Source organism: Suncus etruscus, chromosome 5 (genome assembly GCF_024139225.1).
Source record: "Suncus etruscus isolate mSunEtr1 chromosome 5, mSunEtr1.pri.cur, whole genome shotgun sequence".
Lineage (NCBI taxonomy): Eukaryota > Metazoa > Chordata > Mammalia > Eulipotyphla > Soricidae > Suncus > Suncus etruscus.
Genome location: NC_064852.1, coordinates 153,943,168 through 153,968,254, shown reverse-complemented (window position 1 = coordinate 153,968,254; position 25,087 = coordinate 153,943,168). Strand labels below are relative to the sequence as shown.

The window sequence follows — 25,087 nt, the reverse complement described above, 5'->3', positions numbered from 1 at the left end:
TGTGCTCAGAAATTGCTCCTAGAAGGCTCAGGGGACCATATTGGATGCTGGGATTCGAACCACCATCCTTGTACATGCAAGGCAAATGCCCTACCTCCATGCTATCCTTCTGGCCCCTAAAAATAAATGTTTTTTAAAGTAGGTATGAGGCTGGAGAGATAACAAACTAGTATAGCGGGGAGGGCATTTCCCTTTTATCCCCAAACAGGGTAGGCCACATAGGGTGCCCTGATCTCCACCAGGAGGATCTCAGATCACAGAGCCAGGACTAAATCTTGAGCCCAACTGGTTATGCTTCCCCAAAAAAGAAAGGAAGAAATCACCAACATTGTGAGAACCAAGAGTCCCAGCGGGTAATGCTCAAATCCAGCCAATGCTACCCTTATCCCCAGGCTCCCTCAGCCATCCTCTATCTCTGAGGCCTTCCTCTTGTGGCCTTGAATCCCTCACTGACCCTGAAAACTAGGAGGGCTGACTTCACTCTGGGCAAGATCATAGGATCTTGTGCTGGGGCTAGAGAGATATATCGTACAGCAGGCATGGTGCTTGCCTTGTACACAGAAGACCTGGGTTCGATTTCCCAGCATCCCATATAGTCTGCTGTGAACCACCAGGAGTGATTCCTAAGTGCAGAGCCAGGAGTAACCCAAGTACTGCCAGGTGTGGCATAAAGTCCCCACCCCAACTCCAATCTGCCCTTTCTAAACTCTTGGAAAATCCATAGTACTTCTGGGATGCCTCCAAATGTTTAATCTCTCCTTTGGTGCTGAGGCAAATTGACCTGAAGACTCCCAACTACTACTCTAAGACTCAGCGAAGAGACAAGATCCATCCCTCAGCAAAAAGACAAGGTGATTACTCGGATGATTTTACTTCACAGAAAATCCAGGGGTTTTCTAAGCAGAGAAGCAAGATGCACTAATAGGGATCACAGGCAAGCCTACATTCGGGGAACCCCCCACTCTCACCGGCCTTCCTCGTGTCCCCTAATTCCCCTTTATTCTTTTTATTTTTTTTTTTTTTTGGTTTTTGGTTTTTGGGCCACACCCGGCGGTGCTCAGGGGTCACTCCTGGCTTTCTGCTCAGAAATAGCTCCTGGCAGGCACGGGGGACCATATGGGACACCGGGATTCGAACCAACCACCTTTGGTCCTGGATTGGCTGCTTGCAAGGCAAACGTCGCTGTGCTATCTCTCCGGGCCTTATTCTTTTTTTTTTTTTTTTTTTTTTGGTGTTTTGGGTCACACCCAACAGCACTCAGGGGCTCCTCCTGGCTCTACGCTCAGAAATCGCCCCTGGCACGCACAGGGGACCATATGGGATGCTGGGATTTGAACCATTGTCCTTCTGCATGCAAGGCAAATGCACTACACATCCATGCCATCTCTCCAGCCCACCCCCTTTATTCTAACAGCTGCTAAGGCAGCAGCTTTACAAGGTTTGCTCCAGGACACATGAGTCATCCTAAGCCTTGTGCTTCCTGGCTGGAGGGGAGAGATGTACCCCAGAAAAAAAAACAAATTCATCCTCCAGGCAAAGTCCAGCTGTTCCTTCCTCAGCCTTCCTACTCAGAAGCAAGATGTTCACTTGCTTTGGATCTTCCAAAGCAAACCGTCAGACTGAGTGGAATCTGATGGAATGAAGGATGATACAAGTCATGAGGGAGATAGTAGTGATAGCACAGTAGGACGGTGTTTGCCTTGCTCACTGCTAACCTGATTTCGATCCCTCCAGCATCCTATATGGCCCCTGAACCTGCCAAGAGTAATTCCTGAGAGCAGAGCCAGGAATAACCCCTTAGCATCGCCTGCTGTGGCCACAAAACCAAAAAGAAAAAAAGAAATGAGTGAGGGATAGTGGAAAGATGCACATCAGGGAGAGTGCTTGTGCTTGCCTTGCATGCAACTAACCAACCTGGGTTCGATCCCTTATGGTCCTGAGTCCACTAGGAATGATCCCTGAGTGCAGAACCAGGAGTAACCCCTGAGCATCACCTGGTGTAGCCCCAAAACAAAAAAAAGGAAAAGAAACAAGAGTGGAAAAAACGCCTTTGTCTCCTTGGAGACAGGAGTTTCACTAAGGTGATTCCTGGTGGGGCTACAAATCTAGCTGCCTCAGTTTCCCCAGGAGAGCCTGCCAAGGAGTCCCCGAGGAGAGATTTACTGGAGAAGGCCTGCATTCTGCTTCACAGCTCCCCCAAACAGAAGCTGCTGCCCAGAGGATTCATGTCGAGGTGCGTGGGGAAAACTGGGGAGCAGCAGCTGCCTCTGGTGTGTGGTAATTCACCGCTGGCCTCTCGCCATTCACTCTTAGCTCAGTTCACCCTGGGGATCTACTCTCGCAGATTCCTTTTATTTCATTAAAAAAACAGAAAGTTAAAAAAAAAAAGTGTGTGTGTGTGTGTGTGTGTGTGTGTGTGTGTGTGTGTGTGTGTATGTTTAATAATCCTGTGAACTGCAGAGAACATTTGGTGTCAGCCCTGGCTGTCTCGGGTGAACTCATCCCTTGGTTTTTTGTTTTCTGGCTCTGTTTGAGGCCACGCTCCTCCTTCTCTGCGAGTGGGCTGTTCCCCACAACTCAGACCTTGACCTCAGCTTCCCACACACCCTTCTCCATTATTTCACCCAATTTCAGGGTTCACACCTGCCAGGAAGCTCTCTCCCTACCCACTCTAGCTGAACCCCACATTCTGCGTGAGCTTCTTCCTGTACAAATTCCTTTTCTGACCAAACCCAAACCCTTCTCTGTAACCTATCTCGCCAATCTCTATTAGACTACACCCCCTCCCTAGCTTACCCCCAGTTCAGGCCATCCATTTTCCAACCCAAGGCTGGAATCAGTATTGGTAGCCCCTAATTAATTAGGGGTGTCAGAAGTACATGCCAAGTCCTGGATCAAGAAAAGGATTCTAGCTGTTTTACTTTGTGTATGCAAAGCCCAATCCTGGTGCCTCAAACATGTAAGAAAACAGCACTCAGGTGCCCGAGTAATAGCATGGTGGGTAAGGCGATTACCTCGAACACAGTTGATCTGGGTTTTAATCCCTGGCATCCCATAGGATCTCCTATGGAACGAAGAAGAAAAGAAAAGAAAAAAGAGAAGGAAGGAAGGAAGGAAGGAAGGAAGGAAGGAAGGAAGGAAGGAAGGAAGGAAGGAAGGAAGGAAGGAAAAAGGAAGGAAGGAAGGAAAGGAAGGAAAAAGGAATGAAGGAAGGAAAAGGAAGGAAGAAAAAAGGAAGGAAAGGAAGGAAAAGGAAGGAAGGAAGGAAAGGAAGGAAGAGAGGGAGGGAAGAAGGAAGGAAGGAAGGAAAAAAGGAAGGAAGGAAAAATAAAGGAAAGGAAGGAAGGAAAATGAAGGAAGGAAAAAGAAAGGAAGGAAAGGAAGTAAGAAAAAAGGAAGAAAGGAAGGAAAAGGAAAGGAAGGAAGAAAAGGAAGGAAGGGAGGGAGGGAGGGAAGAAGGAAGGAAGGAAGGAAAAGGAAGGAAGGGGAGAGGGAAGAAGGAAGAAAGGAAAGAAGGAAGGAAGGGAGGGAGGGAGGGAGGGAGGAAGGAAGGAAAAAGGAAGGAAGGAAGGAGGAAGGAAGGAAGGAAGGAAGGAAGGAAGGAAGGAAGGAAGGAAGGAAGAGAATAGTATTCATTTGCAACCACTACATGCATGTGCCTGGCCACACCAAATAATGAGAAATAAATAAGTAAAGTGGATGGAAGCATAAATGGATGAAGGTTGGGAAGAGGAAGGCTGAGGGATGGAGGAAGAGATAAAAGGGAAGAGAAAAGGGCCAAAGCAATAGCACAACGGTAGGGCATTTGTCTTGCATGTGGCTGGTCCAGGACGGACCTTGGTTCGATCCCCAGCGTCCCCCAAGCCAGAAGCAATTTCTGAGTTCATAGCCAGGAGTAACCCCTGAGCGTCACTGGGTGTGGCCCAAAAACAAAAAAAAATATTTTAAAAAAGGGGGGAGAGAGAGATGGGAAGTGGGTGGTGAGTTGAGGAATGGAAGGTTAGATTGATGGATGAAGGAACAAATGATGGAGGGATAAAAAAAGATAGATGATGATAGAGTGATAGCATAGTGGAGAGGGCATTTGCCTTGCATGCAGCCAGCCTGGGTTTAATCTCTGGCATCCCATATGGTCCCCCAAGTACCGCCAGGAGTGATTTCTGTGTGCAGAGCCAGGAGTAAACCCTGAGTGCCAATGAGCGTGGCCCCAAAAACCAAACAAACAAAAAGAGATGTATGGTAAATAACTGATGGAGGGAGGAGGGGAAAGATGAATAAATAAATGGATAGAGGAAGATGTAACATCTAGACTGCTACACACTGTATTATCTCTCTGGTGCCTCTGTAATCATTTTATGCCCAGAATAAGTAATCATTTATCTCCTGCTTCCCATTCCCTTCGCTGGGCATTGGCCTCTGTCCAGTTTGGGGCTGTAACAAGAAAAGCTGCACTAAATATCTGTGATCACTCCTTTGCTTTGCCATCAACTTTCATTGCTGGGGTCAATATCCATAGGCAGAATGGCTGGAGCCTACAGCAGGTGTGTAGGAAACACCTAAACTTTTCCAAAGAGATCAATCCTTTTACATTTCCACCAGGCACACTGGCACTTCTGGTTCCCAACTTTGCCAGCTATTGGTTGATATTTTAATGTTTTTTAAATGTCTCCATTCTAGTAGCTATATATTGGGATCTCTGTGGCTTTCATTTATTTTCTTTGGTTTTGTTTTAGGTTGGGGGGCGGGGTTGGGGCCACATCTGGTGTCACTCTGGGCTTACTCCTGGCTCTTCATTCAGAAATCGTCCCTGGCTCCGGGGACCATATGGAATGCTGGGGATCAAACCCCGGGTTCATCTAGGGTTGGCTGCATGCAAGGCAAATGCCTTACTGCTGTGCTACTCTGTGGTTTTAATTTGGATTTCTCCAGTAGCTGCAGGATAGATTATTTGTTTGGGGCCACACTCAACAAAGCTCAGTGATTACTCCTGACTCTGTGCCCAGGGATAACTCCTGGTAGATTCAGGGGATAAGATGGAGTACAGGGGATCAAACCTGGGTTAGCCACATGCAAGGCAAATATCCTACCCACCATACTATCTATCACTCCAGACTCCAGTTTTGTGTTCTTTCAAAAAAAAAATCCTTGCCAAGGGCTAGAGAGAGCATTGCTGGTGTGAACATCCCCAATTCTTTTTCAACTAGATGTTTCATTGTTTCTATTCTTTACACTTAGAATTTGGAGTCAGATAATCTTTAGCTGAGGTCAGTTAGTGTTTGGAAACAAATAAAATAACAGAATGCTCAGTTAGCAACAAGAGCTTACTAAGCCCCTGCCGATGTATTAATGACCTCATTGGAGATACAATAATTTTCACGAATTTACTTTGTCACTGTACTTTTTAAATTTTTTCTTTCTTCTCTTCCTTTTTCTTTTTTCTTTCTATAATTTTGGGGGCCACACCCAGTGGCACTCAGGGATTACTCCTGGAAAACTCAGGGGGACAATATGGGATGCCAAATCGGTCCCAGGTTCGTCCTGGGTCAGTCACATTCAAGGCAAATGCCCTACCACTGTGCTACCTCTAAGGCCCCATCTTTCTATTCTTTTAAAACTAACTTTGCTTTCATTTAACTGGAAACAATTGTATTACCATCAACTATGCCAACTATGTGATGCATGTTCTTTAAATAAAGTAAATTTAAAAAGAATTTGGGGGGGGGGTGGCCCGGAGAGATAGCACAGCGGCATTTGCCTTGCAAGCAGCCGATCCAGGACCAAAGATGGTTGGTTTGAATCCCGGTGTCCCATATGGTCCCTAGTGCCTGCCAGGAGCTATTTCTGAGCAGACAGCCAGGAGTCACCCCTGAGCATCGCCGGGTGTGGCCCAAAAACCAAAAAAAAAAAAAAAAAAAAGAATTTGGGGGGACAGAGAGATAGCATGGAGGTAAGGCATTTGCCTTGCTTGCACAAGGACGGTGGTTTGAATCCCAGCATCCCATATGGTCCCCCGAGCCTGCCAGAAGTGATTTCTGAGCATGGAGTAATCCCTGAGTGCTGCCGGGTGTGACCCCAAAAACCAAAAGGAAAAAAAAAAGAATTTTGGGCCAGAGATGAAGCTCACTTTAGCTATTTTGAGACCCTGACTTTGAGCCCCAACATGACCCTGAGCCCTGCATGTGTGTCCCCCACCTGCCCAGACTGTTCACTAATTTTGAATTAATTGTATCAGGAGTCATGAGTATGTTAATAGTATTTTACATGTTCACCCTGTCGTTTTGCAGCATTTGTCATTATCATCCTTTTTTTTGGGGGGGGGGGTTTTGGGTCACACCCAGCAGTGCTCAGGGGTTACTCCTGGCTCTACACTCAAAATCGCTCCTGGCAGGCTTGGGGAACTATTAGGGATGCCGGGATTTTAACCACTGTCCTTCTACATGCAAGGCAAATGCCTTACCTCCATGCTTTCTCTCTGGGCCCATATTATTCTTTTTCTATGAAATGTTTCAATGCCAGTCCTAGAAGACAGAATAGCAGATAAGGCACTTGTCTTGCACGTGGCCAACGTGGATTCAATTCCTGGCATCCCATATGGTCTCCTGAGCATAAGAGGCACTTACTCCTAGGAGTAAAGTCCTGAGCACCACTGGATGTACCCCACCTCCAGAAAAATAAAAAATAAAAAAAAAAGAAATGTTTCAACATCTTTGTCAAAAAATCCTTTCACCATTTGTGTTCAAGCCACTGTCTCATCAACAGGCTGACCCAAAATGGTCTTTATTCCTGTTGCTCTGTCATTCTCTTCTGGGGCTCAAGACAGGACCATGGATGGAGCACATGGTTTGCCAGGTGGAGGTCAGGCTTTACCCCTTTCCCCCTGAGCACTTCCAAGAGGGACACCTACATTGAGCACTTCCAGGCCAGCACCCTCTTAGGCCAAAATTATTAACAAGTGTAATGAGTTTTCAACCCTCCAACTTGCACTTTTCCCCAGATGTTTGCTGGTATTCTTTGCAGATTCCATACTTGCAAATTTGCCATCTGGCTAAAACATAACTTGCAACCCCACAGGAATCTCGCAGCACTTTCCCACCCTCCCAGAGGGGCACCCACCCCCCAAAAGCTGACCTGACCCACCATTTCCCATCCAGGGTCCAGCCCTGGAAGCCCCTCCCAGCCTTCAGGGGCATGCTCTCTTGTGCAGCCAGCAGCCCTTCTGATTCTACTGAGTTCCAGGGGGCCACTGTTGGTCTTTCTCTGCTGAGAAATGCCCCAACAGGTTGCACCTGATGCTCCCGGGGAAAGATGCATGCTGGCCGAGCTCCTCAGGCCCGGTAACTGTGCTGTTGGCTCTGGGTTCAAGGCAGACAAGTCTCAGCTGGGTGGAGGCTTCAGGCAAAAACACGCAAAGCTTTGGTTGCTTGTAGATAAGCTGAAGGTTTGGGAGAAGGGGGCAGGCTTCAAGCAACTTTTTGTTTCCCCAGAGGCCCATGATCTCAATGAACTAAACAACTGCTTGGAGTTCTTCTACTCAGTTTGCATTTTTGCATTTATTTTAGCATCCAGTTGTCACATTTGGACAGATTCAACATTTAAAAAAAATCTAATTTAGAAGCAAATTAGATTGAGAATTTAATAAAAGTAATCTGGGTTTTTGGATTTTGATGTTTTGTTTTGTTTTAGGTTTTGGGCCACACTCGGCAATCTGCTGGGGTTACTCCCGACTTGCACTCAGGAATTATTGCTGGTACACTCTGAGAACCATTTGTGATGATGAGGATTGAACCTGGTCAGACACATGCAAGGCAAATGCCCTTCTCACTGTGTTATGGCTCCAACCCAGGCCAGGGTTTTGACAGATACTGCTCTAGATCTACAGGTAAATTGGGAAAGGATTGACAGCTCAGTGGCATTACATTAGGCCTCTGTTGCAAGATCCCGCAAATCTCTCTATGAATCCAGGCTACCAGCACCAGCGAGTCTCTGGAGCCCCAGGAAGAGTGTAGCCATACTCAGAAGCCTGTGAGTTCTTTCTCTGTTTGTTTTTGGGCCAAATAAGATACAAGATCACCAGTTGCCAAAAACAGACAAACAAAAAAGACCCAATTCCTCAGGTATAGTTAATAGAGACAATGAACGAAAAGACTCCAAGAGCCTTTTATTAAAGAACAGCTCAAGCTTTTGGAGAGAGAGCAAAGCGGTAGGGCATTGCCTTGCAAGCAGCCAATCCAGGACGGATGATGGTTGGAATCCCGACATCCCCTATGGTCCCCTGAGCCTGCCAGGAGCGATTTCTGAGCACCCCTGAGTACAGCCAGGTGTGACCCAAATACCCCCCCCCAAATAAAGTTTATTTCTTTCTCTTGCATTTGAGAGACTTGGACCACTCTCAGGAATACTCCAGGGACCATGTTGTGCCAGGGAGCAAACCTGGGGCTCTCATTTGCCAAGCCTGTACTCCATCCTTTGAGCTATCTTGGACCCACACAGGGTATTTCTGAGAAGGGAACTTCTGGGGCTGAAGTGATGTTGTTTGCTTTGCACATGGCCAACCAGGCTTTTATTTATTTATTTATTTATTTATTTTTGCTATCATGGGCTGGTCCTTCCAGCCCTCATCTCTATTGTCTCTGGGTGCTATTTTTTTTTTCAGTAGATATCAGCTTTATTCAGTGGATAAGGCTGAAGCCAAAAGCCCCCAGAAAAAGACTCTGGGTGCTATTATTATACTGTTTTTTATTTTTCTTAAATCCCACATATGAGTGAGACTAGTCTGTGCTATCTCTCTCCCTCTGACATATTTTACTCAACATAATAGTTTCCAAATTCATCCATGCATAAGCAAATTTCATGACTTCATTTCTTCTAACAGCTGCATAGCATCCCATTGTATAGATGTACTACAGTTTCTTTAGCCATTCATCTGTTGTTGGGCATCTAGATTGTTTCCAGATTCTGGCTATTGTAAATAGTGTTGCTACGAACATAGGAGTGAAGAGGGCATTATTGTATTATGTTTTTGTGGTCATAGGGTATTCATACAACACCCATCAGATAAAGGGCTAATATCTAAGATATACAAAGTATTGACTTAACAAGAAAAAAATATCTAACCCCATCAAAAAATGGGGAGAAGTGAAACAGACATTTCCTCAAAGAAGAAATACAGATGGTCAAAAGGTACCTAAAACAATGTTCCATATCACTAATCATTAGGGAGATGCAAATCAATGCAAAACAATGAGGTACCATCTCATGCTCCAGAGACTGGCACACATCACAAAGAACAAGAAAAATCAGTGCTGGCAGGGATATGGAGAGAAAGGAACTCTCATTCACTGCTGGTGGGAATGCCATCTACTCCAGCCTTGATGGAAAATAATATGAATATTCCTTAAAAAACTGGACATTGAGCTCCTATATGATCAATTAATACCTATCCTAGGAATATACCCAACCCAGCTTTGATTCCCAGCATCCCATATGGTCCCTCAAGAACTGCCAGGAGGGGGGCCGGGCGGTGGCGCTGGAGGTAAGGTGCCTGCCTTACCTGCGCTAGCCTAGGAGACGGACCGCGGTTCGATTCCCCGGCGTCCCATATGGTCCCCCAAGCCAGGAGCGACTTCTGAGCGCATAGCCAGGAGTAACCCCTGAGCGTCACTGGGTGTGGCCCAAAAACCAAAAAAAAAAAAAAAAAAAAAAAAAAGAACTGCCAGGAGGGATTCCTGAGTACAGAGCCAGAATAACCCCTGAGTACTGCCAGGCATGGTCCAAAAACTAGCTAACTAACTAACTAACAAACTAAATAAATAAATAAATAAGTAAAGGAACTTCCTAGAATCATATAGAACCTTCCAGACTTTTTCACATAGCCTCTTCTGCACCAGGTCAGGCACTTAATTGGGGAAAGGCCCCAGAGCAGTACAATGGTCTCCCATGAGAGAAGAGAATGGGGTGAGAAGAGAAGGAAGAGGAAGGATGTGGCCCACTCACTTGTGCACGTCCTCTGGTCTGAGTCGAGACTGTAGCCAGGCCTGCAGCTGCAGATGTAGGAGCCAGGGGTATTGATGCAGAAGTGAGCGCAGGGCTGCTCCAGGACACTGCACATGTGGGTCACTGCCAGGGGAGAGACAGCAAGTTCAGCCCCAGATGAGGCAGCCATGAAATGCAACCCTCAAACCATCGGCCGCAGCCTGCTTGGGAAAGAGCAGGCAGAACCCAGAGAAATTAACAGGGGCTGGAGCCATAGCACAGCAGGGAGGGTATTTGCTTTACATATTATAATCTCCTAAAATATTTATATACACAACAGGGCTGACCTGGGTTTAATCCCTGGCATCCCTTAAAATTCCCTGAATCCCATTTGGAGTGATCTCCAGGTGCAGAGCAGGAGTAAAGTAAGGACTAAGGGGTTTAGGGGATATACGGGGGTAACTGAGAGGCATGAAATTGTTCACAGTCCAATAAAACTTGATTCAGGGAGCTAAAAAGCCAGAAATGTCTTGGCCTGATGTCTTGGCTCCATCCTTCATTAGCTAGGTCAGCTTGCAGATGCAGAAACCTCATTATCGGATGGTCCAAAAATCAACCCTAATAATGTTTACTCCCTAAATTTATATAATTAACCTTTGAGCCACGAACTTGTACTCTCTAGTTTTGGGCTTTTTTTTTTTTTATGATTAAATGTCTCAAAGACATTTCCTAAAACAGTTGGTAAAGGCTGTGCCCCATGGGTTAGAGTTTAGCAACGACTCCAGATACCATGAAACTTTAGAAACTTCTTTGTCTCATGGGGCTGGAGCAATAGCACAGAGGTAGGGCATTTGCCTTGCATGAAGCCAACCTGGGTTTGATCCCCAGCATCCCATATGGTTCCCCAAGCCTTCTAGGTATGGCCAAAGTGGAAAAAAAAACCCACAAAAAATAAGTTCTTTGTTTTGCAGTTGAGTTGTGTTTGTACAAGAAACCATTGTCTGAGACAGTTTACGATGAACTCATCTATGATGGGAACATTTTTATGTTTTCTGTATCCCACCTTTTGTAACTATCCTCCAAGAAGCTTGAAAACAAAATGTATTGAAAAAAATTAGGGCCGGAGAGATAGCATAGAGGTATGGCCTTGCATCCAGAAGGATGGTGGTTTGAATCCCAGCATCTCATATGGTCCCCTGTGCCTTCCAGGGGCAATCTCTGAGCATAGAGCCAGGAGTGACTCCTGAGCGCTGCTGGGTGTGACCCAAAAACCAAAAAAAAAAAAAAAAAAAGAAAATGAGGAAATTATCCAGCCCCCTGGGAGGGCAGAAGGTAATTTTGCTGACCCTTGGGGAGGGGAGTTGACTTTGGTTTTGCAGGAGACAGCAATGGGTGTTCAAGTGGTGGGGAGGGTAGCTGCCAATCAAATGATTGTTCATTTCTCAATATTGCAAAGATTATACACAAAATTTGTGGAGTGCAAAGTGCATTCACACATTCTGTGTCTCCCTAATCTTGGTCGCGATTTAAACTTTTTTAAATTGCTTTATTTAAAAGGTTTTTGTTTTACACATAGCCGACCAACCCTGGTTCAATCCCAGCATGCCATATGGTCCTCTGAGCCTGTCAGGAGCAATTTCTGAGTGCAGAGCCAGGAATAACTCCTGAGTGCCACCAGGTGTGGCCCAAAAAACACATACATACATACATACATACATACATACATACATACATACATAAAGTTGAGTTTCCTTTTAAATAATAATAAAATGCATCACATATTTGACATAGATAACCATAATCATTTGTTTCCAGATAAGTGATAGCAAAGTTATTTTTAAAAAGAATAGAAAAAAAAAAAAAAAACAAGAAAAAGAGATGGGGCCGGCAAGATGGCGCTAGAGGTAAGGTGTCTGTCTTGCAAGCGCTAGTCAAGGAAGGACCACAATTTGATCCCCCAGCGTCCCATATGGTCCCCCCAAGCCAGGGGCAATTTCTGAGCGCTTAGCCAGGAGTAACCCCTGAGCATCAAACGGGTGTGGCTCGAAAAAACAAAAAAAAAAAAAAAAAAAGAAAAAGAGAAAAAGCAAATTTGTGAAAATGACTGTATCTTCAATAAGGTCATTAGGACGTTGGCAGAAGGTTTAATAAGCTCTTCAATTTTTTTTTTTTTTTGGTTTTTGGTTTTTGGGCCACACCCGGCGGTGCTCAGGGGTTACTCCTGGCTGTCTGCTCAGAAATAGCTCCTGGCAGGCACGAGGGACCATATGGGACACCGGGATTTGAACCAACCACCTTTGGTCCTGGATCGGGATTTGAACCAACCACCTTTGGTCCTGGATCGGCTGCTTGCAAAGCAAACGCCGCTGTGCTATCTCTCCGGGCCCTTCAATTTTTTTTTTTAAGCTCTTCGATTTAAAGTCTTTCTGCATCTCATTCCTGAAGCATCTCAGCTTTCAGAGACATTATTTCTGGGGTCCGGCCTTTCTGGAGCTCATAAAAATCCTTTTTTTTATGCATCTTAATTTTATGACTCCACATGGACAATGCAACTTGAACATATTTAAAAGTCTCAAGCATTAGGATAAACAGAGTCCAAGTTATGTAAGCGTTCTCATAAACCAAAAAGATGTCCAGATGTATAAATGGAGTTTTATGATGCTAAAATTAAAAAAGACTTTCAAGGGGCCGGGCGGTGGCGCTGGAGGTAAGGTGCCTGCCTTACCTGCGCTAGCCTAGGAGACGGACTGCGGTTCGATCCCCCGGCGTCCCATATGGTCCCCCAAGCCAGGAGCGACTTCTGAGCGCATAGCCAGGAGTAACCCCTGCGCGTTACCGGGTGTGGCCCAAAAACCAAAAAAAAAAAAAAAAAAGACTTTCAAGAGCCCAGAGAAATGCCATTAATCCTGGCTAAGAAAACAGTCCGGCTAAATTAAATGACATTATTTTGGGGGGGAGGGGAGTTTGGGTTACACCTGGTGGCACTCAGGAGTTAATCCTGGCTTTGCCTCAGAAATCACTCCTGGCAGGCACAGGGGACCAAATGGGATGCGGGATTCAAACCACCATCCGTCCTGGATAGGCTGTGTGCAAGGCAAACGCCCTACCATTATGCTACCTCTTTGGTCCCAGTGACATTTCTAATTAGTAAAAAAATTGGGGCCGGAGAGATAGCATGGAGGTAAGGCGTTTACCTTTCATGCAGAAGGTCATCAGTTCGAATCCCAGCGTCCCATATGGTCCCCCGTGCCTGCCAGGAGCAATTTCTGAGCACGGAGCCAGGAAAAAACCCTGAGCACTGCCGGTGTGACCCAAAAACTACAAAAAAAAAAAATTTAATTGAGGGGCCAGAGCAATAGCACAGTGGTAGCACATTTGCCTTGCACACGGCTGACCCAGGATGGACCTCACATTTCGATCCTCGGTGTCCCATATGGTCCCCCAAGCCAGGAGCGATTTCTGAGTGCAGAGCCAGGAGAAACCCCTGAGTGTCACAGGATTGTGGCCCAAAAAAAACAAAAAAAAAAATAAATGTTTAATTAAATCACCACAAGATATACAGTTACAAAGTTGTCCATGATTGATTTTCCATCATACACAATAGCATATTTTATAGATACTTCTCTTTTTTTCTAGGAAGATCTGTGATAGCCAAGAATAAAGAAATGATACAATTTTATTTCCCCACAATTCCACTTAGAATGATCTGTAGAGTTTATGTATGTGTTCAAGTCCTGATAACATTACAAATTACATCAGAAAGGTTTGTAGGTTGATTTTTTTTTTTTTTTTGGTTTTTGGGCCACACCCGTTTGACACTCAGGGGTCACTCCTGGCTGTGTGCTCAGAAATCGCCCCTGGCTTGCGGGGGATCATATGGGACACCGGGGATGGAACTGCGGTCCGTTCCTTGGCTAGTGCTTGCAAGGCAGACACCTTACCTTTAGCGCCACCTTCCTGGCCCCAAGAATATATTCTTTTTATTTTTTTTTTGGGCCACACCCATTTGATGTTCAGGGGTTACTCCTAGCTAAGTGCTCAGAAATCGCCCTTGGCTTGAGGGGACCATATGAGACACCAGGGGATCGAACCGCGGTCCTTCCTTGGCTAGCGCTTGCAAGGCAGACATCTTACCTCTAGTGCCACCTTGCCAGCTGTAGGTTGATTTTAATCATATTTAAAATCATTGAAAATATGATCTAGTTTTGTGATCACAGGCAATTTTCTTAATTTCTTTTAAAATAAAGATGGACCAGAGCAATAGCACAGCAGTACGGTGTTTGCCTTGCATGTGTCTAACCCAGGACGCATCCAGCATCCCATATGGTCCCCCGAGCCTGCCAGGAGCAATTTCTGAGCACAGAGCCAGGAGTAACCCCTGAGCACAGCTGGGTATGGCCCCCAAAAATAAAATAAATAAAAAAGGAAGGAAGAAAGTAAGTAAAGAGATGTGTGAAATATAGAGTGTGTTTCATAAGGGATTTGATAGAGTAAAATAAAATAATAAAGGTGGGAAAGTGCCCAGGAAAGAAATGCTTCCACATGTGGCCAAGGTAGCAAGCAGAGATGAAAATGGGGCTTCTTTGTTCTTGCTCTGGGAATCATATCATGAAAGCCATTCCTCAACTTGGGTTTTCATTCATTAATCACAGATCCTATATTCCCCATTGCATCCATCCATTTTCTCATCTATCCTACTATTCATATTCCTACCCATCCACCCATCCACCTTTCCATTTATCCAACCTCTATCCTCTCATCTATCCATCCATCTATCCTTTCTTCCATCCATTTATCCATGTAGCCCCAATCACTCTTTCACCCATTATCCACCCATCCTTTTATCTTGGGCTACACTGCCATAACTGCCATGAAAGGAGCCTGTCCCTTTAAAATGGCCTCTGGTAACTGTCCTTTAGTGGCAGTTGGGGAGGGTATAGAAACCCCCAGCTCGAGTGCAGGGTGGGGCTGCTGTGCTGTTTCTTCTGGCAGATTTTCCTGGCTGTTTCTCCCAGATGTGCTGACTGCATTTTCCGGATGGCTTCTCTGGAAAAACTGTTGGCTGGACTGCCCTGTTGCCTGTTGCTTCTCCTGCCTATCCCTCTTCCCTGGTCCTCTATCCTGATTGAATCCTTGCCCTGGTCCCAAACACCTCTCTCTCTCTCTCTCTCTCTCTCTCTCTCTCTCTCTCTCTTCTCTCTCTTCTCTTTCTCCCTCTCTCCTCTCTCTCTTTCTCTCTCTTGTCTCTCTCTCTCCTCTCTCTCCCTCCCTCCCTCTCTCTCTCTTTCTCTCCCTCACCCCTTCCCTCCTTCTCTCCCTCCCTCCCCCCACTTGGAGGCTTTGCTCACAGCACACAGAATTAGGCCCTAAGGGGGGAGGGGGGAGGCCCAGGTGGTCAGCCTGAGACTCTGGCAGACAAAAGAAGACCAGGATGGGGCATGAGGGCATGAGACAGGCCAGGCAGTGGCCAGGGCAGAGATGAAGAGATAGTGTCTAGAAATGATGAATCCGGTGCATGTCTTTATTAAGAGAATAAATGCTCAGATACGGATCCATCAACATAGGCAGTCATGCATGGTGTCTCAGGCCCCTTGTCTGCACAGTACCTTGTCTTTCTAGAAGCTTCCCTCCCTTCTCATCCAAAGGCATGGTAACTTGTGGGGCTGCTGTGATGGGAGGAGGTAGACCTTGTCCAAGAATTTGCCCATCAGGGAACCAGAGAGGTGTACAGTGGGTAGAGCACTTATCTTGCATGCAGTGGGCCTGGGTTCAATCCTCGGCATACCCTAGGGCTCCTCAAGCACCCCCAGTAGTGACCCCTGAGTGGGAAGCCAGGAGTAACCTCTGAGCATCACTGGGTATGACCCCAAAGCAAAAACCAAAACAGAATCTGCCTACCAGAGTCCTATCTTGGAAGCAGAGCTGAGAAAATGAGGTGACTGCAGGACCCAGGCTCTTTGCCACATACCCAGAGAAACAGGTACTGACGGGGAGGCTAGAAAGAAAGCCTGGTTGTCTCTGAGGATAGTCCTTCCTTCCTGGCCCATCCCAGGGAAAGCGATGCCTCAGCCTCTTCTGAGGCAAGTTCATGTTGAATTTCTATTCTTTCTGACCAGCAGAAAACCTAACACCTCTCTGAGGAAGTTTCCTCCTTCCATCCATCGGGGCTCCAGTCTGGTCTCCCAGGGATAGACCATCGTGGTATTGGTGAACAGGGCACAGGGGCCCTGCCTCCTCCCTCAGGCTGCCAGAGAGCCCATTTCTCTGCAGGCTCTCTGTATACAGCTCAGAGGCAGGAATCGATGTCTGGGACCAAGAGTTTTAATTAGGTGAAAAAAATGCCGGAAAATGTCTGGGAACCAGGGCGCCACACTCTGAAGGAATGTTGGGCCCGATGGGACTTGCTTGGGAGTCTTGGAAGGAACAATGGTCAGATACATGAAGTTGGTGTCTGGAAGTCAGCCACGCCCACCCCCACTAACTACAAAGGGCTGCAGTCAGCTTTGGCCTGCCAACATTAGGGCCAACGTAAGGGGCCTCAGGGGGACTGTTAGGATGGGTTGAGTGTCGTAAAGCTAGTGGGGTTTGGACTACACCCAGTGGTGCTCAGGGCTTATTCCTGGCTCTGCACTCTGGAATTACTCCTAGCAGAGCTCAGGGCACCAGATGAGTTCTGGGGATCAAACCCAGAGTCCTGTCTCTCCAGCTCTGTTTTCTTTTATTTTCTTTTCCTTTCCTTTTTTTTTTTTTTTTTTGGGTTTTGGGTTTTGGGCTTTACCCTAGGGCAGCACTCAGGGATAACTCTTGGCTCTGCTCTCAAAAGTCACTCCTGGCAGGCTTGGGGGGAGGACCATGTGGGATGCTAGGAATCGAACAACCAACTGCCCTGGGTCAGCTGCTTGCAAGGCAAATATCCTACTACTGTGCTATTTGCTCCGGCCCCTCTAGCTCTGTTTTCTAGAATTTGTTTGTTTGTTTTGGGCCACAACTGGAAGCCCTCAGGAATTAATTACTCCTGGCTCTGTGCTCAGAAATTACCCCTGGTAGGTTCGAGGGACTGATCCTATGAGATGCTGGGGATCAAACCCAGGTTAGCAACATGCAAGGCAAATGTCCTCCCCACTGTGCTATCACTCTGGCCACATCCTTTTCTTTCTTTTCTCTCCTCTCTGTCTCTCTCTGTCTCTCTCTGTCTCTCTCTGTCTCTGCATCTCTCTCTCTCTCTCTCTCTCTCTCTCGTTTTTTTTTTTTTTTTTTTTGGCCATACCCAGTGGCACTCCTGACTCTACACTCAGAGATCGCTTCTGGCAGGCTCAGGGGACCATATGGGATGCTGGGATTCGAACTACTGTCCTTCTGCATATAAGGCAAGCGCCTTACCTCCATGCTATATCTCAGGCCCCTCTTTTAACTTTTTTTTTTTTTTTTTGGTTTTCACCCGGTGACGCTCAGGGGTTACTCCTGGCTATGCGCTCAGAAGTTGCTCCTGGCTTCTTGGGGGACCATATGGGACGCCGGGGGATCGAACCGCGGTCCGTTCTAGGCTAGCGCAGGCAAGGCAGGCACCTTACCTCTAGCGCCACCGCCCGGCCCCTCTTTTAACTTTTTATTTATTTTCTGAGCATAGGGGTTTCTTCATTCCTGGAAGTGCTCAGAACTCATGGTTCTGCACTCAGGAATCCCTCCTGGCAATGTTCAAGGATCCATATCGGACGGATGTCAGGGATGGAACCTGCAAGACCACACGCTTGGCCACATGCAAGACAAGCGCCCTCCCGCAGTGCTCTCTCCCCCACCCCTGCATGCTCCCCTTCCCTCCTAATGTGTCCCCCTCTGACCCCACAGAAGAAGGAGCCAGACAGCCACAAGGCAAGGGCCACAACTCACCACACAGCTTCTTCTGGAACACGGAGAGGAGGGACTCGATCTGGCTGAAGTTGGCCACGAGGAAGACGTGGTCCCGGTGGGGCTGGCTGCCCATGGCCTTGAGCGTGCCCATGTCCACCTGGCCGACCCCGATGGCGAAGATGAGGATGCCCGCGTTGCGCGCCCTGGCCGCCACCTCGGCCACCGAGTCCTGGGGCCTGCCGTCCGTGACGACCATGAGGACGCGGGGCACCCCGGCTCGCAGCGGCCGGGCCCCCTCGGCCTCTGAGAAGGCGATGCTGAGGGCGTACTGCAGGGCCAGCCCGGTCATGGTGCCGGTGGACAGGCGCCGCATGCCCAGGACGGCGCGCTGCACCTCGGCCTTGCTCCCGAAGGTGCCCAGCGAGAACTCGCTCTTGACGGTGCTCGCGTACTGCAGCAGGCCCACCCTGGTGGCATCGGGCCCCACGTCCAGGAAGCGCAGGATGCCCACCAGGAACTCCTTGACCCGGGCATAGTCCTGGACGCTCACGCTGCGAGAGCTGTCAATGACGAAGACCAGGTCTGCGCGCTTCTTCTCGCAGGAGCTCCCTGGGGAGGAGGCAAAGGTCAGGCCAGGGAACCCCCCACTGCCCCCCTTGCACCCCCAGGCCACTGCCATCGCCCCCCTTGCACCCACAGGCCACTGGTGCCCACTGGTTCTCAGGCCCTTCAACAGGGCGTGTGTTGGGTCCGGAGAGACCGCACAGCGGTAAGGCGTTGGTTTGGATCCCTGAGGGCCACTGGGGTTAATAAAAAGTAATAAAATGTGAAAACGAACAACAATCATGTTGGTAGGCATGGTGCTTAAAGAGTTTATATATTAAAATAAGATAAAATAATAAAATAGGGATCAGAGCGGTGGCTCAAGCAGTTGGGTATCTGCTTGCATGTGCTAACCTAGGACAGACCGCTGTTTGATCCCCTAACATCCCATATGGTCCCCCAAGCCAGGAGCAATTTCTGAGCACATGGCCAGGAGTAACCCCTGAGCATCATCCCAAAACCAACAAAAATAAAATAAAATAAAAACTATGTGTGTCTTATGGTCAGATACATCTTATAGAGCAAAAAATATAATATGGTAGGTAAAATGAGCCTCACAACTTGGTGAAACTTTGTTACTAGCAACTCCCCCAATCCCATAATATTGTAAACCCATGATAAATATCTTTAAAGGGGGAGAGGACAGAGGATAGAGGAAGTGGACAGAACAATCTGCAAAACATAAACAGCCATCCAATCTGGTGGCAAAGGCTAGATGTGCCCCAATATCCTGAGACAGCACCACAGCGTAGGTCAGAACCCAGCGAAGGTCAAAGCCAAACCACCAAGTGCCGTTTCTGCCGGACACAGAAAGCTCTTGTCCTCTGCTAATGCCAGGACAGCTGGCTTGGATCTGTGCTAAGTCTGAGAGTGCTCCTGCCAGCTGCCCCTGCCCATAGCACTCCCCTCCTCACCCCCACACATAGCCAGACTGGAAGGAACAGAACCTCACATGGGCAAGTGTCAGCACTGAAACCTCCAGCGCCAGTACTGGGATTCATGCCCCAGGCCCTGGTCACGGTGCCAACATCGCAGTCAGCATCCAGAGCAGCCGGGAGGTTCTGTGGGGATTCCGTGTACCAGTGGGTGGGTTCTGCCATGCCGGGGTATTCACAGAGCCATAGAGAAATTCATAGTGCTGCAGAGGATCCCAAGTCTCCTGGGGTGCCCTGAAGATTCAGGACTTATCTCAGCACGCCTCCAGATTTAAAGGTGCCTCCCAGTTCCCTTGGAGACGAGTGAAAAAATGCAGATCCGGGGCCAGAAAGAGCCCAACAGCCTGAGCACAGGCTTTGTTTGTATGAGATCCAGATTCCATTCCCAGCACTGTATGGCCCCCCCAAGGACTTACCCCAGAGCACAGAGCCAGGAGTAAGCCCTGAGCTCATCCAGGTGTGGTCCCCAGACAAAAGGAAAAGAAAGGGGTCTAAAGCACAGTGGAGAGGGCACTTGCCGTCTCTTGCACACAGAGGACCTGAGTTCTATCCCTGGTATCCCCCCAAGCACAAACAGGAGTGATTCCTGAGCACTGAGTGAGGAGTAACCCCGAGCATCCCTTGGTGTGACCCTCAAACTAAAAAACAAACAAAAGAGAGAAAATAGAGGGGCCAGAGTGATAACATAGTGGTAGGGCTTTTGCCTTGCACTTGGACGACCCGGGACAGATCCAGGTTCAATTTCTGGCATCCTATATGGTCCCCTGAGCCTACCAGGAGCGATTTCTGAGCACAGAGACAGAGCCCCAGAGTACTGCTGGGTGTGGTCCAACCCCCCACCCCCAAGAACAAAAGAAGAATGAGAAAAACTAGGACTGGATTGCAATCCCAGTCCATAACCTCAGCCACAATGTCAACCGCATCCTCAACCACCTCAAACACAACCTCAAACCACCAGCTCAGCTACAAACCCAGTCACAACCTTAAAGCACAACTCGTGATAGTTTTTAGTTTTCGGGCCAGAGCCAGCAGTGCTCAGGGACAGTTTCTGGTTCTGTGCTCCTGAGTGGCCCCTGGTGGTGCTCAGGGGACCCTTTGGGGGCAGGGACCAACCAAGTTGGTGGTCTGTGAGGCCAGAAACAGGCGCAGCAGCTCAAGAGCCAGGCACGGGTCCCTTGGCATCTGACTCTGATCGGGACCTGTGAGTTTGTCAGAGGCAGAAGAGACTGACCAAGGGGAAGAACGGCCGCCTGCATACAGCTTCCAGAGCCTGCTGGCAGCTGTGGTTATGAGATGCCCCAAGACTTCTGTGTTTTGTCCTGAGGGTACACCTGAGCCCCAAGTCGCTGGGGTAACCAGCTGATGGGGCTCAGGGGTGATGCATGGGGAGTTCAGAGAAGGTCTGGGGCATGGAGAACCCTACCACGATGGCACTAGTACCCTGGGCCAGGGCCAGAAAGGCACCATCAACTGGTGTTTTACCATCGCAGACCCTGGTGGTCTGCCACTGCCTGGCCTCACACCTTATGCCAGAACCTCACACCTGGCATCATACATCCAATGACTCACCGCTGGTATCTCACACCTTCTACTTCATACCTGGGACCTCACACTTGCACCTCACACCTCATAACTGGCACCTCACACCCGACACTTCACACCTGGGTATTTCACACCTCACACCTAGCATCACTCACCTGATATTTCACACCTCATACCTGGCATTTCATATCTGATACCTCACACCCAAAATCTTGGTACCTCACATCTGGTGCTCCTCACAACTAGTATTTCACCCCTTATGTCTCACACCCCAAACCTTGGTACCTCACACTTCACACCGGGTGCCATATATGTCAAATCTGATTCCTCACAATTTACACCTAGTACCAAATACCTCACATCGAATACCTGATATCTTGTTCCTCGAACTTGGTAACTTAACACCTCACACTCCAGTGACCAGGGAACCCTATATGGAACCAAAGTTTCAAACCAGGGCCACCTACATGTAAGGCAAGTGCCTATACTATCTTTTCCAACCCTGGGTCTTGCTTTAGGCTTTGACTTCTGTGTTTGAAGCAAGCCAGCAGTACTCAGAGGCTATTCCTGGCTCTGTGCCAAGAATCTAACCAGGAACAAGGCAAGTGCCTTACCCATCATACTGTCTCTGGCTCTGCAATTCCCAGCATTCCATATGCTCTCCAAAAACAAACAAAAAAAAAAGGTGGTACTGGGGGCTGAAGCAATAGCACAGAGGGTAGGGTGTTTGCCTGGCACGCAGCCAACCCAGGTTCAATCCCTAGCAACCCATATGGTCCTCTGAGCCTGTCAGGACTGACCCCTGAGCACTGCTGGGTATAGCCTCAAAACAAAACAAAACACAGTAGGTAGGGTGCTTGTCTTGCATGTGTCCAACCTGGGTTTGATCCCCAACACCCCCATAGGGTCCCCAAGCAGCTACAGGAGTGATTCCTGAGAGCAGAGCCAGGACTAACCCCTGAGCCCTGCTGAGTGTGGCCAAAAGAAAAGTACTGGCCAACGGGCCTGCCTCTCTGGGTAGCACAGTGGCCCATAAACCTGGGCCTGGCTCAGATTTCAGCCATCCCTGCCCACTGCCTCCTCAGCTCCTGGAGGCCTTGGGGAACATGGCTCAGCAACAGCCAAATGGAAAAGGGAGGAAAGGAGAGGAAAGGGAAAACTCATGCCACATCACCCCAGTCTGCCTAGCAGCCTCTCATGAGCTGAGAGAAAGGGGACAGCTGAGATTTGGCGCCTGGGGTTTCCAAACCCTCCAGGAGCCATTTCTGTAAAAGGTGCCACCTGGTGAAGTTTCCAGCCAGGTAAAAAGCACCAGAGCACTGCTCAGACCCAGCCAGCAGACCTGTCCTGAAGTGACACAGAGAATCAGAGCCCTGAAGCATCACAAAAGTGAGCTGAGGGGACTGGAGTAATAGCACAGCAGGAAGAGCATTTGCCTTGCATGCAGTCAACCCATTGTTGGGTTCCATCCCCAGCATCAAGTAGGGCCCCGTGAGCCTGCCAGGAGTGATTCCTGAATGCTGAGCCAGGCGTAATCCCTGAACAATGACTACATGGGATATTCACCACCAACCTACCCACCATCTTTTCCCTTTTTTCTCTCAAGATGACAAATGAAGGGGCTGGAGAGATAGCATGGAGGTAAGGCATTTGCCTTTCATGCAGGAGGTCATCGGTTCGAATCCCAGCGTCCCATATGGTCCCCCGTGCCTGCCAGGAGCAATTTCTGAGCATGAAGCCAGGAGTAACCCCTGAACACTGCCGGGTGTGACCCAAAAACTACCAAAAAAAAAAAAAAAGATGACAAATGAAAGGCCGGAGTGATAGCACAGTGGCATATTTGTCTTGCTTGCAGCCGGCCAGAATGGACCTGGGTTCGATCCTCAGCATCCCATATGGTCCCCAGGACCAGGAGCCTGCCAGGACCGATTTTTGAGTGCAGAGCCAGCAGTAACCCCTGAGCCCTGCCAAGTGTGGCCCCACAAAAAATGTTGATAAATTATTTATGTTTTTCTTATTTTTAGTTGGGGGGCAACTCCTGAAAGTGCTCAGGGGCCATTTCCAGCTGAGAACATGAGGCTGAACCAAAGGAGGACTGGCCACCTGCAAGTGACCCAGCCCTGTAGAGCCCTCCAGCCCCATATTTTTTTTTAACTGTTCACCAAAAACAGGGCAGATTAAGGGAGAGAGGCATTTCAACTCAACTCATACCTTACATATGCGAGGTCCTGGTTTCAATCCCTGGCACCCAAAGAAATAAAATACAGGCCAGGGGCTAGGAGATAGCACAGTGATGGGTGGTTTGCCTTGCAAGTGGCCAACTCAGGACCAACGATGGTTCAAATCCCGACATCCCATATGATCCCCTGAGCCTGCCAGGAGCAATTTCTGAGCACAGAGCCAGGAGTAACCCCTGAGCGCCACCGAGTGTGGCCCAAAAACCAAAAGTAAAATAAAATACAGGCCAGAGGGAGGTTCAGTGGGAGCACAACTGCTTCACAAGCCTGAGGCTCTGGGTTCAAGCACCAACACTGCATGTTCTCCCAGTACCACTGGAAGTAACTCCTGAACATGGGGTGAGAGTGGAGGTAATGACCTAGGAGCACCAAGTTGGGATAGCATGCAGCACTACCAGATGTGACTCAAAAATCAGTATAAAGGGGCATGGAGGTAAGGCATCTGCTTTTCATGCAGAAGGTCGGTGGTTCAAATCCCAGCAACCCATATGGTCCCCTGACCCTGCCAGGAACAATTTCTGAGCATAGAGCCAGGAGTAACCCCTGAGCGCCGCCAGGTGTGACCCAAAACACACACACACACACACACACACACACACACACACACACACACACACATACACACACACAGTAAGAAGAGCAAGGAGTGAGAAGGGAGCAGGAGATTAAGAATGAGAAAGAAGGGCCGGAAAGATAGCATGGAGGTAGAGCGTTTGCCTTCCATGCAGAAAGACGGTGGTTCGAATCCCGGCATCCCATATGGTCCCCAGAGCCTATCAGGAGTGATTTCTGAGCATAGAGCCAGGAGTAACCTCTGAGTGCTGCCGGGTGTGACCCCCCGCCAAGAAAAAAAGAATGAGAAAGAGGGGCCAGAGAGATAGCATGGAGGTAAGGCATTTGCCTTGCATGCAGAAGGTCAGTGGTTCGAATCCTGGCATCCCATATTGCCCCCTGAGCCTGCCAGTAGTGATTTCTGAGCATAGAGCCAGGAGTAACCCCTGAGCTCTGCTGAGTGTGACCCCAAAACAAAAACAAACAAACAAAAAAAGAATGAGAAAGAGCAGGAGGAGGGGAAAAGAGAAGAGGAGAAGAGAGAAGGGAGAAGAGAAAGAGAGGGAGGAAGAGGATGAGGAACAGGAAGAGGGAAAAAACAGGAGGGGAAGGAGAAGGAATAGGAGCAGGAAAAGGAAGCATATGCTTTACACCCACACACCCTGCACCCCACTTGGCCCTCAAAATGAGACAGGATTGGGCTGAAGCGTTTTTCCCTGCACAGTGAAAAGGGAACCTTGGGGAGCTGAAAGCAAATGTCACCCCCTCCAAAAAGCAACTCACTAGGAACGCAAAGTGGCCCCATCCCCATGTCAGCCATGACCCACCTCTTCAGAACAGGACAACTAGAATTGAGTCCTCATGTTGCTTACTTTTGATTTTGACTGGTGGGTCCGTTCTGGTGGTGGTCAGGGCTTACTCCGGACTCTGTGCTCAGAGATCACTTCTGAAAGGGCTTAGAGGATCCTATGTGGTACCAAGGATAAGACTGAGCACGCAGTGCCCACCATAACTGACCTTTAGTTCTTAAGTTTTCTTTTCAACTTAGTTATATTTTGTGGTGGTTGTTTTTAGGTCACACCTGGTGGTGCTCAGAGCTGACCCCTGGCTCTGCACTCAGAGATGACTGCTGGCAGGCTCTGGGCATCATATGGGGTGTACTGGCATTGAATCCAGGTTTGCCACTTGCAAGGCAAACACCCTCCCCACTGCACTATCACTCCAGTCTCTCCTTCTCAACTTTAAAATATACATTTCAGGCCTGGAGCGATAGCACAGCATGTAGGGTGTCTGCCTTGCACAGGGCCTACCTGGATTTGATCCCTAACACCTCATAGGGTACCCTGAGTGCTGGGTTCTACCCTCAGCACAGCAAAATGAAATGAAATAAAATGGACA

General features: G+C 48.3%; 2 protein-coding genes across 2 annotated transcripts in view; one reads left to right on the top strand and one right to left on the bottom strand.

Moving 5' to 3' along the window:
* TP53INP1 (tumor protein p53 inducible nuclear protein 1) overlaps positions 1–25,087 on the top strand; it is a 914,054-nt gene that overhangs the window by 356,964 nt on the left and 532,003 nt on the right. The window lies entirely within an intron of this gene.
* MATN2 (matrilin 2) overlaps positions 1–25,087 on the bottom strand; it is an 89,946-nt gene that overhangs the window by 60,139 nt on the left and 4,720 nt on the right. The window contains exons 2-3 of the mRNA XM_049773959.1: positions 17,860–18,429; positions 9,994–10,116 (exon numbers count right to left, since the gene is read on the bottom strand). Of these exons, the coding sequence (XP_049629916.1) occupies positions 9,994–10,116; positions 17,860–18,429 (693 nt within the window). The remainder of the gene's footprint in view (positions 1–9,993; positions 10,117–17,859; positions 18,430–25,087) is intronic.